This window comes from Megalopta genalis, chromosome 8, assembly GCF_051020955.1.
Source record: "Megalopta genalis isolate 19385.01 chromosome 8, iyMegGena1_principal, whole genome shotgun sequence".
In the NCBI taxonomy this organism is placed as follows: domain Eukaryota; kingdom Metazoa; phylum Arthropoda; class Insecta; order Hymenoptera; family Halictidae; genus Megalopta; species Megalopta genalis.
Genome location: NC_135020.1, coordinates 16,254,752 through 16,270,160, shown reverse-complemented (window position 1 = coordinate 16,270,160; position 15,409 = coordinate 16,254,752). Strand labels below are relative to the sequence as shown.

Genomic DNA, 15,409 nt, shown 5'->3' with positions numbered 1-15,409 from the left:
TGACCATGCGGCGTGGTGATTCGAACGCGGACCCTCCTTCTGGGGAGGCTCTCGCTTGGCACATTCGCTACATAAGCCGTCCTTAGCTCTCTCTTGGGGGCGGGGCGCAGGGCGAGAAATCCGACCCATTGTGGGATGATCCAACTTTGGATCATCATTCCTCATGTGATCGCGCCGGTCATCGTGATGTGCGAGGCACCAGACTTGTGCGAGCATTGTACGCGTCGCGTCACCCTCGAGTCAGTGCCTTCTGTCCTGACTCGCACTTGTTTCTCACTTTTAAAGAATCACTGCCATCTGCACTGATTCATTTTGGTCTCCGTGGATCGAAGACTTCTTCTTTGATCCACTTGGTCCGCAATAGTACTTGACATATGCGAACGTATGAGTGAGTGTGGGCGTGTGCTAGCTAGCAGGCGAGCGTGTGTGTTAGTTTATAAGTCGTCGTTGTAAGAAAGGGAGCCATAGCGAATTCCGACTTCGCTCTGACTCCCTTTCGGGTCTCTAAAGCAGCAACCTCCTCGCGGTGAGATCCGGGCAATCGGTATCGTTATCGACCTAGAAAATGTTGCCAATGGCAATGTTTTTTCAATCGGGGATTATACCGAGCAAATAGCTGCAAAATTTATACTGTAAAATGGTGTGTATTGTAAAAGTGTGGTCCCTCAGGGGCTCGCTTGCAGCAGGGGTCTGCAAGCGAGTACGGGGGGTAGCGTCCCCGAGGTACCCGAGTCGCTAATTTCGCATATGTCCAGTAGTATTGCCTTAGCTTTACTTTTTCGCATCTCGTTTTTTACTCCGCCACTGCAGATAGCTGTGGTGGCCTTGCTTGCGCATACTCTTGGGTAAGTCCGGACACATCTCGATGTTCGACGAGTGACCATGCGGCGTGGTGATTCGAACGCGGACCCTCCTTCTGGGGAGGCTCTCGCTTGGCACATTCGCTACATAAGCCGTCCTTAGCTCTCTCTTGGGGGCGGGGCGCAGGGCGAGAAATCCGACCCATTGTGGGATGATCCAACTTTGGATCATCATTCCTCATGTGATCGCGCCGGTCATCGTGATGTGCGAGGCTCCAGACTTGTGCGAGCATTGTACGCGTCGCGTCACCCTCGAGTCAGTGCCTTCTGTCCTGACTCGCACTTGTTTCTCACTTTTAAAGAATCACTGCCATCTGCACTGATTCATTTTGGTCTCCGTGGATCGGAGACTTCTTCTTTGATCCACTTGGTCCGCAATAGTACTTGACATATGCGAACGTGTGAGTGAGTGTGGGCGTGTGCTAGCTAGCAGGCGAGCGTGTGTGTTAGTTTATAAGTCGTCGTTGTAAGAAAGGGAGCCATAGCGAATTCCGACTTCGCTCTGACTCCCTTTCGGGTCTCTAAAGCAGCAACCTCCTCGCGGTGAGATCCGGGCAATCGGTATCGTTATCGACCTAGAAAATGTTGCCAATGGCAATGTTTTTTCAATCGGGGATTATACCGAGCAAATAGCTGCAAAATTTATACTGTAAAATAGTGTGTATTGTAAAAGTGTGGTCCCTCAGGGGCTCGCTTGCAGGAGGGGTCTGCAAGCGAGTACGGGGGGTAGCGTCCCCGAGGTACCCGAGTCGCTAATTTCGCATATGTCCAGTAGTATTGCCTTAGCTTTACTTTTTCGCATCTCGTTTTTTACTCCGCCACTGCAGATAGCTGTGGTGGCCTTGCTTGCGCATACTCTTGGGTAAGTCCGGACACATCTCGATGTTCGACGAGTGACCATGCGGCGTGGTGATTCGAACGCGGACCCTCCTTCTGGGGAGGCTCTCGCTTGGCACATTCGCTACATAAGCCGTCCTTAGCTCTCTCTTGGGGGCGGGGCGCAGGGCGAGAAATCCGACCCATTGTGGGATGATCCAACTTTGGATCATCATTCCTCATGTGATCGCGCCGGTCATCGTGATGTGCGAGGCTCCAGACTTGTGCGAGCATTGTACGCGTCGCGTCACCCTCGAGTCAGTGCCTTCTGTCCTGACTCGCACTTGTTTCTCACTTTTAAAGAATCACTGCCATCTGCACTGATTCATTTTGGTCTCCGTGGATCGGAGACTTCTTCTTTGATCCACTTGGTCCGCAATAGTACTTGACATATGCGAACGTGTGAGTGAGTGTGGGCGTGTACTAGCTAGCAGGCGAGCGTGTGTGTTAGTTTATAAGTCGTCGTTGTAAGAAAGGGAGCCATAGCGAATTCCGACTTCGCTCTGACTCCCTTTCGGGTCTCTAAAGCAGCAACCTCCTCGCGGTGAGACCCGGGCAATCGGTATCATTCTCGATTCAGAAAATTTTGCGAATTGCATCGAGTTTTGAGTCGAGGATGATACCGAGCTAATAGCTGCAAATTTTGAATCCTTTTTTATATTAATATTTTCTAATCATAGATCATAGCAAAGGTAAAGCAATGATTGCTTTACTGATATGGCATGAAGTGACCCTTCCGATTTATGTTTATGGATCCAAGCTTGCATCGGTTAGGTTTATTAAAGTGATAAGGAAATAATATTTCCCTTTTACTCTGTTATCCGTACATGGTCGGCAGACCTGCCATTCTTACATACGCTCTCTTATTATATCACATCACATTATCACTTGATGTATTTTATGACTAGATGCTCTTATAAATTTACAATCTACATATTGGGAATCTGTATTATAACGCAAGCTTGCATCTACCTTCGATTCCACGTTGAATCGTCTTTCTACTTAGGCGCCACCTTAGCAGCAGCAGCAGCAGCAGCAGCAGCAGCAGATATGGGCAGATATGGACAGATATAGGCAGCAGCAGCACCAGCAGCAGATATGGGCAGAGAAGGGCAGATATGGGCAGCAGCAGCAGCAGCAGCAGCAGTTATGGGCAGATATGGGCAGCAGCAGCAGCAGCAGCAGTTATGGGCAGATATGGGCAGCAGCAGCAGCAGATAAATAACTTTTTCCTTACCGAAAATGCAATCCGCAGCTTGGTTCATGAAAAACGGTAGCCAATGAGAGAGATCAGCTGGCACGAAGCGGCCGAGCCAATGAGCGGTCGAAGCCCAGTTCCACTGATTGGCTCGGCCGCCTCAGGCCAGCTGATCTCGCCTCTCATTGGTCAGTGCGGATTCCGCAGATCGGTATCTACTGTACAAATTCCATTACATAAATAGTATTATCTTAATCACAGATTTGAAATGTATCAGAATCCCGCTCGATCCCGCCCGACTCTTTCCGACCTGGCCCGAATATCGGAGTCCCGTACACGCCTGTCGATTTCGCATGGTATGTCCCTTTCAATTTATGTTTGCGGATTTTAAAAATACAAATGGTGATAATTGTAGAGAATGGAATGGTAAATATGGCTTTTAATTTTATATTACATTATAAAACTGAATTTATAATTTCAATTATTTTTAACTATAGTTTGTAAGCTAATAAGACAATATAATAAGGAAAAGTTGAAAGAAGAGAATTTGTTGCGTTAGTATGTATACAAATTTAATCGCAATTCCAAATGATGTATAGAACTGAATATTCTGGTCACGTATATGAATATGGACACTTGTAACTGCTAATCGTTCTCATACGTCCGAAAAAACAAACTAAATGACTACTTGCATAAATAGGAAAATTACATATACAGATATATACAGACGCATACTTCCGATGAGCGAATAGGCATCTGACATAACCATAATCCAAAGTTCTTGGCATCTAGATTTAGGTTAGGATTATTAAAGTGATAGGGAAATAATTTTTTCTTTTATCTGTACATGGTTAATGGACCTGCCAGTCATACATATGCTTTCTTATTTTATCATATCACGTTATCACTCGATGTATTTTACGACTATATAGTAACAAAATATAATCAAGTATAATTTAGTTTTCAGGGTTCACAATCTATTGGAAATCCATATTATAACATAAGCTTGCAACTATGTACCTCCAATTCCACGCTGGCAGTCCTTCTACTTAGGCGTCACTTTATAAGCAATAAGTATAATGTGAAATTAACGGTAAGATTTCTGGTATCGTGCCCTAGCACCTGGACCACCGAACTTCTTTGGTTCGCACCGCCTTGGATCAGCTACCATAAGAGTTCTGTCATATTGAATCAGGATATCCTTTACTTCTTTTTTACTTGCTTCGTCAACATCTAGAAGTAAAACTTAAATTATTAAACACGTATGTATTGTCGTTAATACTTTTAGAATTGTACTCACATTTTTGGTAATATGCAACCAAAGCTTTGGAAATAGCTTGCCGGATAGCATAAATTTGTGCAACATGTCCACCGCCATTTACTCTGACCCTAATGTCAACTCCGGCAAATTTTTCCTACAAAAATAGAATCTCTTCAATACTGACCGTTTTATGCGAACATATATTTTATGTACAAAGTGTAATATAATTTCTCAGAAATTTTTTGTTTAATCAAAAACAATCATATTCGACATAAGAGAGCATCATAGAAAGATTGACAACTAATTTTCTTGAATTTAAAGCAAAACGGAAAGTAGCTCCAAGCATGTAGGAGGTGAAAGTATTATTACTTACTTTGCCTAACAGTAAAATGGGTTCCTGCAGTTTATATTGAAGTACACGCGGTTCAACTAATTCCAAAGGACGTCCATTTACACGAAGATTTCCGCGCCCTCGTTTGCAATACGCAACCGCAGTTGCGCTTTTCTGTAAATAAAAACAAAACACGCGTAAACATAACCTCACTTATTGTTTGGCAGCTTAACTCACTTTGCGTCCGAAGACCTGCACGGACTGGATCGGTTCCTTTTGTTTCTGTAATATGATTGATCACACATCATTTTTAAGTTATGAAATTATTGTTTAAAAGACAGTTACTCGAATAAGTTGCAACTTAGAAAACTCACCTTCTGCATTTTGAATAGCTCGTCGTGGAAAGGAAACGGAACAGAGGTAGCACGATGTTTTCGTCAGTGGTATAGTGAATCATACGTAGGTCTCAAAACGATATCCGTTTAATGGCGGAAAATTTGAATTTTTAAAGTATGTGAATACTGTGTGTGTGTGTGTGTGTGTACACACATAGTACAATAACAGAAAAATACCACTAAGTCAGCAGGTATTTGTTAAGCTTAAACGCGGTAGACTATAATATTTAAAAATGAAAATGATTAATTGTTACGATTTTATCGATTGCAATAGTAGTATGTATTCAATAGTATCAGTAAGTTTTCAAAGGACAATCCACATACAAGATAGTAAGAAGGCTTGCCTACGTATGGCAACGATTACATACCTGAGAAACTGTTCCCTGAAGTACAACTATTTTTGCATAAAATATATACAGGAGAACCTTTTCAACATTTTCGTAAATAAAAAATTTGTTTACCTTCAAATTATCACATTTTGTTCTATTTTGTGGTATGTATGTACCTTGACATAACACTGTTACAACCACGTGTGTGCTATTTTAACTTTATTTAAATCATTCTTATCGCTACGAAGCATTCAGCAAATATACTGCGTAAGAAAATGTATAAACGCGTTGTTGCATTGTTAATTCCAACTTCTTTGAGAATTCATTAGGGTATTGATCCTCTGTGTAAATTGTAACGTGTTCTAGTGAAGAAAATAAAGGCATCCGGGAATTGATTAGTTTGTTTGTTTAACGGGAAACATTTTTTACAGCTCTAACAATATTTTTGAAATGAGCCTATTTTTCGAAATCTTTCTTCTCAAAAATTAGTCTATTCAGCTTTGACGATCTCTAACCATTATTTACTCAAGGTATTAGCTGGCATATCTATTTTCATATGAATCTATTTCACATATGATAAACTGGAATTTGAACGAAAAGTTTTGTGTAATAACTGGCATACAATTGAAATAGTATGAATATCATAGTAAATTTGCAGAAAACATCTAAAAGTATTGTGACTAAGTGTAGCATTCTAGAAATTCTTCGATATTGTATTGTTTTCTTACTGATTTATTGTTATCGACACTTTCAATTGTGCAGATAAGCACTCTCGTTGTCTATTATCTTATTAACCACTAACAATTATTTTTTATCTGCACTAACTAATTGTAAGCCGTAAAGATTACTCTACTGACATATCGCTTTACACTAATTTTTTTATTTACTGACGGTAGTCCGTTAAAGATTATGTGTTACCAAGCATCCACTTTTTTCTTAATTTATTTCGATTTCTAAGCAATTACATTCAGCAATAAAATTAAGAATACTTTTATGGCATGAATTGTCTACAAATCTCCAGATTTTGTCTAATCGGTATCAAAATAATTTTAAAAAACTTTTCAAAGTTTCTCGCAACTGTTTCCCAGCAAATAATAAATTGCTAGAAAAAAATGGAACAGTTAATAAATAGAACAGTTAAAGGACGGTTCATATCGTAATAATGATGCGATACAGGAATTTATTTCACGATATTTTTTTATTAAAACGTTTTTAAGTTACAAAATGTTCACATCACAAAAACTGTTCGGGTGTAACAATCGATTCATTTGAATTGCGCGGTTCAGTAGTACGTTTCTTTCTCTCTCTATGTATATAGTTGCTGCTGAGGGTAGCCGCTGCAGAAATGAGTCCGCGCGGGCAGTGCAACTGGTGTGACTCAAATTGTCGTTTCACACTCTTGTTCGTTCAATAGTACAAGGTAGAGCAGTCATTGGGGTGGGGTCGCGAAAATACCCTCTGATGTTAGTTTTTAAAGTTGGTATGAGTTCGTGGTGGATTAGGCGGTATTTAAGACACGCTAGATACACGGCCCCTCAGAACATCGTTCATGATAGTTAAAAGAGGATACTTCTTCCCAGAATTGCCACGGAAATCGTCAGTTTCGACGCTCCACATCATAGCACCGGCGAGTCCTAGATGATTAATGTACTCGCACTTCTCGCGAACGGATCTGAGAACGAACGTAAATACGTGAGATTAAAAGGCATAAAGGTTTCGCATTAGAAGGTGTCCGATAAGTGGTTATTACAGTTTGCCATTGAGCAAACTAGCACCTACTCGACATCATCGTATCCAACCCACTGGTTGCCCTTGACAGCATAAGGCACACGCTGCTGGGGTTCTCTACGAACGTTCCAGCTCCCTTGGCGAATAAATTCGCAAATTTCATTGTAGCCGAGCATGCCCGCCTCTCTGGTGTACGGGCCAGCAGTTCCGGGACCAGCCGCTGGAGCGCCTATATCGTTGTTGTCAGGGTTCGCCAGAGTGAAGGTTCGTCCGTAGGATGGAATACCAAGAACGAGCTTGTCAGCGGGAGCACCTTGAGAGAGCCAGTAATGGACGGAAGCGTCCTAGAATAATACAGAACAATTCAACCATCAAGACCGCGAGATCGTACATAAATAATGAAGCACACCAATAGCCATTTGTGCACTTACAACGTTGAGTTTAGCTTGCTCTCCTTTTTCCCGAGTGGCAGCATAGAGAGGGGCATTGAGGCCAACCCAATTGTTCCAGGATCCGTTCATGTCATAGGTCATCAAGTTGATGAAGTGAACATACTGAGCCACTTGATTAATGATATAGGACTGAGAAGCAGACTTCTCGGCGGCGCCAACGGCCACGCTGAGGGTGTAACCGTGGCTATCGAAAGCCTGTCTCAGCTCCCTCAACAGAGCCACAAAGTTCTCTCGGTCGCTCCATTGGCCACCGCGCTGGTTAGGATACTCCCAGTCGACGTCGAAACCGTCGAACTTGTACCGTTGCAGGAAGCTGACCACGTTCCGAACGAACTGGGACCGGAGTCCCGGGTTGCCAACTACCTGGGAATACTTGGCAGAGCCCTCGTTCCAGCCACCGATCGCGATCATAGCTTTGGCACCGCCCTGTTTGCTGCGAGCGACGAACTTGCCGAAGCCGTCTTTGCCTCCGCCGTCAGGCAAATCGGCCCAAGGGTCCATGATCTTAATGGTACCATCCGTGTTAAGACCAACGAAACTGTAGATCATGTGCGTGCAAAGGCTCGGGTCGATGTCCTTTATCTCAATCTTCCCGTTTCCTGGTCGATAGACGGTCCAGCTACCGAAGTAGCAAACGATCTTCTCTAGATAAGGAGAGTGCATTGTATTCTATACGCAATTGGCGTCAGGGGTATCGTTCACGGAAGAATGCACTGATAGCTAATCGACAAGGTTGATAGGTTTTGTTCTTCAGTATTACCAAGAATAAAGTGATACTTACTTTCTGCTTGAACATTGACCGCGACCGTGGACATGACGGCGACTAAGGCATCACCTTGAATACTTGGAATCGAGAGATCTGTGCCTTAACTCTTTATCTACCGATAGCTGTGTGACTCGATAACACGGACTTATTTTGAGTAAAGTTTGTCCGGCGGCATGTAAAAAGCATCTAGAGAACGGTACCGGTTTAGATTTATAGCGATCGCGGAACGCCAATGTCGAATGACCAACGTAATACTGTATTTATAAGTTATGACTTATTCGATGATCAATTCTTTATTTAATCGTCGCCAGTCGAAATATATTATGTTCACACGATGAGACCGTGGTCCTTCTGACGCGACATGAATTCAGAAACGTTCGGACACTGTCGGAAACGTTCGGATCATTGTCAGTAAAGGAAAAGGAGACTACGAGTTTGCATAATCATAAATGTGTATACCGAATAGTCTATCTCCAGGCGCGACCCATTCCGACTGCAGAGTTTCTGCTTCAGAGTTTCGTCAATTCATATCAATTGGCAATATAACAAATTAATTAATGAAATTAGATTCATATATGTTATACATACGTACACGTACGTATACATAATTATAGGGGATGCTCGAGTAATCGGGATTGTTTGATTCTAATTAATTAGATACTAATTATATATAATATTATATACTTCTGACACTAATATATATATATACATATATACTAATAATACTATAATAATAATACAAATACTAACGTAATATACTAATATATATATATCGTGTACATGTTGCCGACGAACATTTTCTCGACCTACTCAAAATGTACATCGTTCTGACACTTCTACCAGGCCGTTTCTTCTTCAGAAATGTCTACAGAATTCGATCCTGGGTAGAGTTTTCGTGCTGGACAAAGAACTTTTCGTAAAAATACAAAAACATTGCGGAGAAACTGCGCACGTCGACACTTTTTTAAACTTTAACATCAATTCATTGCTATTTAGGACCAAAAACAATTAATAAATTGCATGCCACTATATTCGGGAAACTCACCTCTATCTTTTAACACCAATTAGAACTTCCTAACGTTTTTACTTTTCATGCGATACCTCATTTTTGTCGAAAATTTTGGGTTTTTACAAAAGTTCGTTTATTTAAAAAACTGAGGGTGATGGAGCAATTCGGTTTTCGGATTCTTGTTCAGGGGGCGAAGCTCTACAAGAATTTCATAGTGGCTATAGGAACCCAGAAAAGAAGTTTGATTTTGTCGGACAGTGTTATTAGGAAGGTCTTGTAAAGATAAAACAATTTATTCTTTTTATATACTTTATTTATTCGTTAAACCCTCTGACCTGTTCTTATATTTTATTCTAACGTTTTGTTTAAACATCTACAGTTGTGCATATATCTCGTCGTCGACATCAGTAACAAACAGCGCCCTCGATCCATCCAGATAATGCAACTCGATCTCTGCAAATGCATCATCAACCATATTTGTAATGCAGTTTCAATTGATAATTTGTTCTATGTCTTTGTTATGACTTACAATGCTTTAAACCAGCATTGACAGCTTTGAGAAGTGCGTCTTTGGGACCACAGTTACCGTGGAAATCATCGGTGTCAACGCTCCAGATCATCACACCACCGAGATTGTGATGTTTGGCGTATGCAGCCTTTTGCTTAATCGATCTGTAAAGATATGTTATATGAATGTAGCGTACGGTATTATACAGGGCGTCCAAAAACTATGGTATTTCCGGGAAATGAGGGGTGCCTGAGGTTATTTGAAGTAACTTCTTCCTTACCTAAAATGCAATCCGCGGCTTCGTTTACGAGTTATCAACGAAAAACACTGACCAATGAGAGGCCAGCTCGGCTGGCGCAATGCGGCCGAGCCAACCAGCGGACGAAGCCCAGTTTCGTTCATTGGCTCGACCGCCTCGCGTCAGCCGATCTCGCCTCTCATTGGTCAGTGTTATTCGTTAATAACTCCTAAACGAAGCCACGGATTGCATTTTCGCTGAGGAAGAACTTACTTCAAACGACCTTAGGAACCCCGCATTTCCTGGAAATACCACAATTTTGGGACAATCTGTATAATCGATTCAAACTCAATATATTTTAGTATCAGCAATAAACATTCACCTGGGATCATCGTAGCTGACCCACTGGTTACCCTTGTACGCGTAAGGCACGTCTTCCTTACGGTCCCAAACTACTGTCCATCCACCCTTCTTCAGATCTACGCACATCTCATTATAGCCAATGTTACCTTTGTCATTAGTGTATGGTCCCTTGATCCCGGGGCCGGACGTGGGAGCATGAACACCGTGGTCCTTGCTGTTCTTCAGGGTGAAGGTCATTCCGAAGAATGGCACACCAACGATGATCTTGTTGGCAGGGGCACCTTGACTGAGCCAATAGTGAATGCTAGCGTTCTGCCAACAGTAGGAAGATCCTCGGTAAAATCGTTTATTTAGAACAGTTTGGACAGGAGGGCAGTTAGTTAGGCTGATTGCTTGAGAATGTGAACTGTGAGCTATGTAGAAACCTTTGTCATAAGAATATGGCGAGGAAATTCTTTATATCGAAATCTTGTTTTCAGAGTATGATTGATTGGAATTCGTATTTATTTATATTATATTATAATATGTGTATGTGTCAGACCAGAGACTTATTGAGTGACGTGTTAATATTTAATATATAGCACATTTAATGTATAATATAATATTTGTGATATACGTACAACATTCAGTTGGTTGTCTCCATCTTTAGGAGATGCGTAGAGCGGTGAATTCATGCCGGTGTAACCGCTCCAGTATCCGTTGAAGTCGTAGGTCATAACGTTAATGAAGCTCAACTGTGCCGCGACCTCTCGGATCTCGTAAGATTGCGAGGCGGAACCTTTTTCGGCGGCGACAGCGGCACTGAGGAGCCAATGGTGGCTGGCGAATGCGTTTTTCAGTTCTCTCAACAATGTAACGAAGTTATTCTTGTCAGCTTTCATGCCACCGTTTTGATTCGGATACTCCCAGTCGACGTCCAGCCCGTCGAAGTTGTGCATCTGTACGTGATGGAGCGCGCTCTTCACGAACTGAGAACGCGATGCCGGGTTCGCGGCGATATTAGAGAACGTTTTCGAATTCTCGGAGGCCCCGCCGACAGAAAGCAGAGCTTTGGCACCGTGGCTTTTCACGTATTTGGTGAACTGCACCAGATCGGACACGTCTTGTGGCATTATGAACTCTCCGTTAGCCTTCACCTCGACAAAGGCGTAAATCACGTGGGTGCAGAGTTTCACGTTGAGAGAGGTGATTGGGTACTTGCCCTGGCCGGGATAGTCCTTCGCCCAGCTCTCATAGTAGCAGACGATCTTTTCTGGATGTTTTTTAATTGGAATAAACAATCTTTTTTAAGAGAACATCACCAGATTCGGACATGGTAACGCGGAAGGAAATTTAAACGAGTTTCTCTCGTGGAATGGTTCACATGGGAATTCGTATAAGAAACGTAATAGTGTAGTTTGAAACCCTACTCTCATTTGAGACCGGCAATTTTCAAAATACTTACTATCCGCGAACGCTGAGGCTGCGATAGCCAAGAAGACGGCGAGAACCAGAATTTTCGTACGCATCTTGTAAGAAGGTTGTTGTCTCCTAAATTGATAGAATTCGAATGAAAGGTGTCGAATGCTTTAGGATGTACATCACTAATTGTAAGATAATAATTGATTTAACTAGGCGATAATAACACTAATAAATAACGCTAACATTGGCTATCGGCAAAGCAACTGTTATATCACGAAACTAAGATAATGCCTTCGGTTGAAGGATTTCAGCGAACCCATGAAAACTCTTTCTCACCGTTCTTGTGTCGGTCGGTCCTCCGGCAATTTCCAACAGTTGCATAAGGCATTCCAATTTTTCCGGCTGTATTTATACTTGACGTTACGTGTTTTTGTTCCAATTCAAATGTATCAGCAAATTGAATAAACCATTGTCATCGCCTCATGAGCTATTTTATCGTTATTTAAGTCATTCTTATCACAGCAATGTGTCAAGCAAATATACCATATAAGTATGAATATATGTATGTCGCGTTGTTGCTGGGCAGGATTTCTAGGAAACACTTCTGTTTGCAGTGGCATCGTTAACTGTGATTTCTTTGAGGAATCATTAGGATACTGGTCCTTTGTACACATTGTAATGTGTTCTGGTGAAAAAAAAAAGAAACAGTGGCGTTCGAAGATTAGTTTGTTTGCCTATCTGCAATCATTTTTTTATTGCACTAATAAAATACTTTTTCACATGAGATTAAATTTATGATGTGTATAATCTTCTTTCTTGAAAGTTTACCTGTGCATAAATATGGTTTATTTAGCTTTGATAGTCTCTAGGCAGTAATTACTCAAGATATTACCTATTACATATTGCTATTTTCTTATTTCACACATGATAAACTGAAATTTGTACAAAATGTTTTATACAGTAATCGGCATACAATTGGAATAATTTGGATATTATAGCAGATGTGCAAGAATCGTCATAAAATAGTGCAACTGAATGAGAAATTCTAGAGATGCATCTCGTGCATCGTTTCTATTGTTTGTTCAATTCTGCAGATAAGCACTCTCCTCCTCCATTATCATTTGTAATTCTGAAATAATTTTGGTTAATTAATCTCTTGCTTCCCGAGCGGCAGCATAGAGACGGGCGTTGAGTCCAGCCCAATTGTCATAGGTTATTACATTGATGAAGTGAACGTGCTGAGCCATTTTATTAATAATATGTATATTATTAATAATATACAAGCAGACTTCTCGACGGCGCCAACGGCCACGTTGATGGTTATGTTTGGAATGCCAATTGAGTATCCACTTTTCTTTACAAGTTCAGGGACAATTTCAGAAAATTTACTGTACTATGAATTTCGCGATCTTTAACTCTTTACAGCTTTATGTCAAGGGCAACTGATTTTGATGAAATTTTGAGCATGCATATAAGTTATCGAGATCTACAAAACGAACTTTTTAAGGTTACGTTATAGGCTGAAATAAAAAAGTTGGAAAACATGAACTTTTATTGTAGGAGCCGAAGGTTAATAGCCTCCGAAATCACAACACCAATCGGAACTCGCAGACTCCTGTCTGTTAACCTCACGCGATATACCTGTTGCTTGCATACATGAGCATCGCGATGTAAACATCGCAACGCACTTTACCGACCGGTAGCCGATTAATTGGTTTTTTGTCCCCCTTACCGACCAATAGCCGATTTAAAAAGAAAGTAGAACAAGTTTTGCCAGTAACACAAAGATGACTGTGTTGAACGGCATCATACTTTAAAGAAATATTAAATGATTTCTTATTTGAAAAATATCTTTATATGGATTATAGTATATTATATATAAATATTATAAATATATAAATTATAAATTTATATATTATTTATTATATTTATAAAATTATAAATTATAAATATATAAATAATATTATAAATATTATTATATAAATATTAAACTGTAAGCGATTGTAATAGATAAAATAAATATTGCTTAGCGCTAATATCATGAAAATAAAAGATTTTCGATTCAATTTGATTATCCTGTAATGATAGGAAGCGTATATAAGAAAAGCGCATATATTCCCGCGCGACAGTCTAAGCCGAAACAGAGCCGGTGAAAGGGAAGATCTGCGGCCGAGCGGCCGGTAAGAAGTGAATAGAGTGCTGAACCGCTATCGGTCGGTGAAGTGTTAGGACGATCGGCGGGCGTTAGGCGCTGATCGAACGAAACGGCTAAATTCGAAGGAAGACTCGTAACGGTTGACCAGCGCATCAATAAAAGGATGTGCTCATAGGGTACGAGACTGCAGAATGCGACGAACGTCGACACACAATTTACGATCATACTCACGGATACGATTACGATTTACGAACACGGCTGCGATCACGATGTTTACGACACGGATAACAATACAGTATTATATTATAACGAACACGGTTTACGACTTCGGCGTACAATCACGAGAATTATTGTATATTACTTTACTGTCTTTTTGTATTGTATTTTGTGTGCGTCACTGTTTAGTAATAAATTAGAATAATTTCCAAACATTACTATCTCTACATTATTTTGTTGTATATTACTTTACTGTCTTTTTGTATTATATTTTGTGTGCGCCACTGTTTAGTAATAAATTAGAATAATTTCCAAACCTACTATCTCTACATTATTTTGTTTTATTTAGCAGACTATTCACTCTATAATCGCAAAAAAATTCAAAAAAATTCCTATTTGAAGAAAGTTATATCGTTTATCAAATGTCTTTAAGTACATACGTATACATAATGCAGTATCTAATACATTTGAATCGAACAGTGCCGAGTAATCGAGCATTCCGAATAGTTATTAGAAAGATACGACAAGGAATAAACAACTTGCACTTTTTATACGCTTTATTTATTCGTTAATTTATTTCATTCTGTCGTTTTGTTTGAATATTTACAATTGTATAAATCTCTTGTTGGTGACATCGGTAAGAAACAACGTCCTCGATCCATCTAGATCAGATATGTTCAACAGCTTGCGCGTACGGGCAGCGATTTTCAACACAGGGCTTCCTTAGGCTTCCCCTTCCTTAGCTCCTCCCGGGATTCCCCACCAGTAACGGTACGTTACATTGGCCGAAGACGGTGACAGAGATCGACTATAGGTTAAGATTGAGTGAATTAGAATGAGCTCGGACGATTGGCATATAACCGTAACGCGTGCGAATGAGAGAGGAAGGGTGGCGGCACGAAAACGTAAACACTTCCCTCTTCCTTTTCTCACGTCCGCCAATTGCATGACGCTTGCTTCGCCCTTACTCCTTGACTTTGCCCTTGCCCGCCGCGAGGTCTGTTGAACAGCTCTGCTCTAGATAATGAGAAATGAGAAATCATCTCAAAGTAGCGCAACTGAATGTGAAATTCTAGAAATGCACCGAGATTCTATTGCTTGTCCAAATAACTATGGTTACCGAAACTTTTAATTCTGCAAATAAGCACTCTTATCCTCTATTAACATTTGTAATTCTGCAATAATCCTGGCATACTTTACACCGTACTTGTATTTTGTTAGTTGTTATTAATCATTGACAAATATTTTGTATCTATACTTTTTCTTTTTTTGATTGAGGAGAGGAAATGCTCTTACGCACGAGGTGGAGGACTGCCCGAGTCC

General features: G+C 40.8%; 3 protein-coding genes and 1 long non-coding RNA gene across 4 annotated transcripts; 1 reads left to right on the top strand and 3 right to left on the bottom strand.

The window, feature by feature from the left end:
* The first annotated feature begins 1,573 nt into the window (after positions 1 to 1,573).
* LOC143259968 (uncharacterized) lies at positions 1,574 to 5,645 on the top strand. Its single transcript, XR_013034022.1, has 2 exons — positions 1,574 to 3,360; positions 3,895 to 5,645. It is a non-coding gene; the product is annotated as an uncharacterized LOC143259968 (long non-coding RNA).
* RpS16 (ribosomal protein S16) lies at positions 3,752 to 5,335 on the bottom strand. The gene is made up of 5 exons (XM_033465307.2): positions 4,901 to 5,335; positions 4,764 to 4,808; positions 4,569 to 4,700; positions 4,235 to 4,349; positions 3,752 to 4,167 (listed from the first exon to the last, which is right to left on the bottom strand). Exons 1-5 carry the CDS (start codon positions 4,907 to 4,909, stop codon positions 4,022 to 4,024), a joined length of 447 nt encoding a protein of 148 aa, XP_033321198.1. The 5' UTR covers positions 4,910 to 5,335; the 3' UTR covers positions 3,752 to 4,021.
* A 784-nt stretch (positions 5,646 to 6,429) lies between the features above and the next one.
* LOC117217607 (chitotriosidase-1) lies at positions 6,430 to 8,579 on the bottom strand. The gene is made up of 4 exons (XM_033465327.2): positions 8,212 to 8,579; positions 7,410 to 8,074; positions 7,030 to 7,322; positions 6,430 to 6,922 (listed from the first exon to the last, which is right to left on the bottom strand). The coding sequence occupies exons 1-4, from the start codon at positions 8,243 to 8,245 to the stop codon at positions 6,760 to 6,762; spliced, it is 1,155 nt and encodes a 384-aa protein (XP_033321218.2). The 5' UTR covers positions 8,246 to 8,579; the 3' UTR covers positions 6,430 to 6,759.
* Positions 8,580 to 9,496: 917 nt separating this feature from the next.
* Positions 9,497 to 12,149, bottom strand: LOC117217554 (acidic mammalian chitinase). Its single transcript, XM_033465239.2, has 6 exons — positions 12,052 to 12,149; positions 11,759 to 11,844; positions 10,935 to 11,566; positions 10,334 to 10,626; positions 9,735 to 9,877; positions 9,497 to 9,658 (listed from the first exon to the last, which is right to left on the bottom strand). Coding segments are annotated over exons 2-6 (1,134 nt in total). The 5' UTR covers positions 11,823 to 11,844; positions 12,052 to 12,149; the 3' UTR covers positions 9,497 to 9,656.
* Between the last annotated feature and the right edge of the window lie 3,260 nt (positions 12,150 to 15,409).

Bases quoted from the DNA above. Each gene is read 5' to 3' on its own strand.
- LOC117217554 (XM_033465239.2), bottom strand. From the start codon at position 11,822: ATGCGTACGAAAATTCTGGTTCTCGCCGTCTTCTTGGCTATCGCAGCC. The intron at 10,627-10,934 runs GTACGTATATCA...TACTGTTGGCAG, and splicing joins GAGACAACCAACTGAATGTT to AACGCTAGCATTCACTATTG. The intron at 9,878-10,333 runs GTGAATGTTTAT...ATATCTTTACAG, and splicing joins GTCAGCTACGATGATCCCAG to ATCGATTAAGCAAAAGGCTG.
- RpS16 (XM_033465307.2), bottom strand. The intron at 4,701-4,763 runs GTGAGTTAAGCT...TTTTATTTACAG, and splicing joins TGCAGGTCTTCGGACGCAAA to AAAAGCGCAACTGCGGTTGC. The intron at 4,350-4,568 runs GTAAGTAATAAT...CTATTTTTGTAG, and splicing joins CCATTTTACTGTTAGGCAAA to GAAAAATTTGCCGGAGTTGA.
- LOC117217607 (XM_033465327.2), bottom strand. From the start codon at position 8,245: ATGTCCACGGTCGCGGTCAATGTTCAAGCAGAAA. The intron at 7,323-7,409 runs GTAAGTGCACAA...GTATTATTCTAG, and splicing joins AGCAAGCTAAACTCAACGTT to GACGCTTCCGTCCATTACTG. The intron at 6,923-7,029 runs GTAGGTGCTAGT...GTTCGTTCTCAG, and splicing joins GTTGGATACGATGATGTCGA to ATCCGTTCGCGAGAAGTGCG.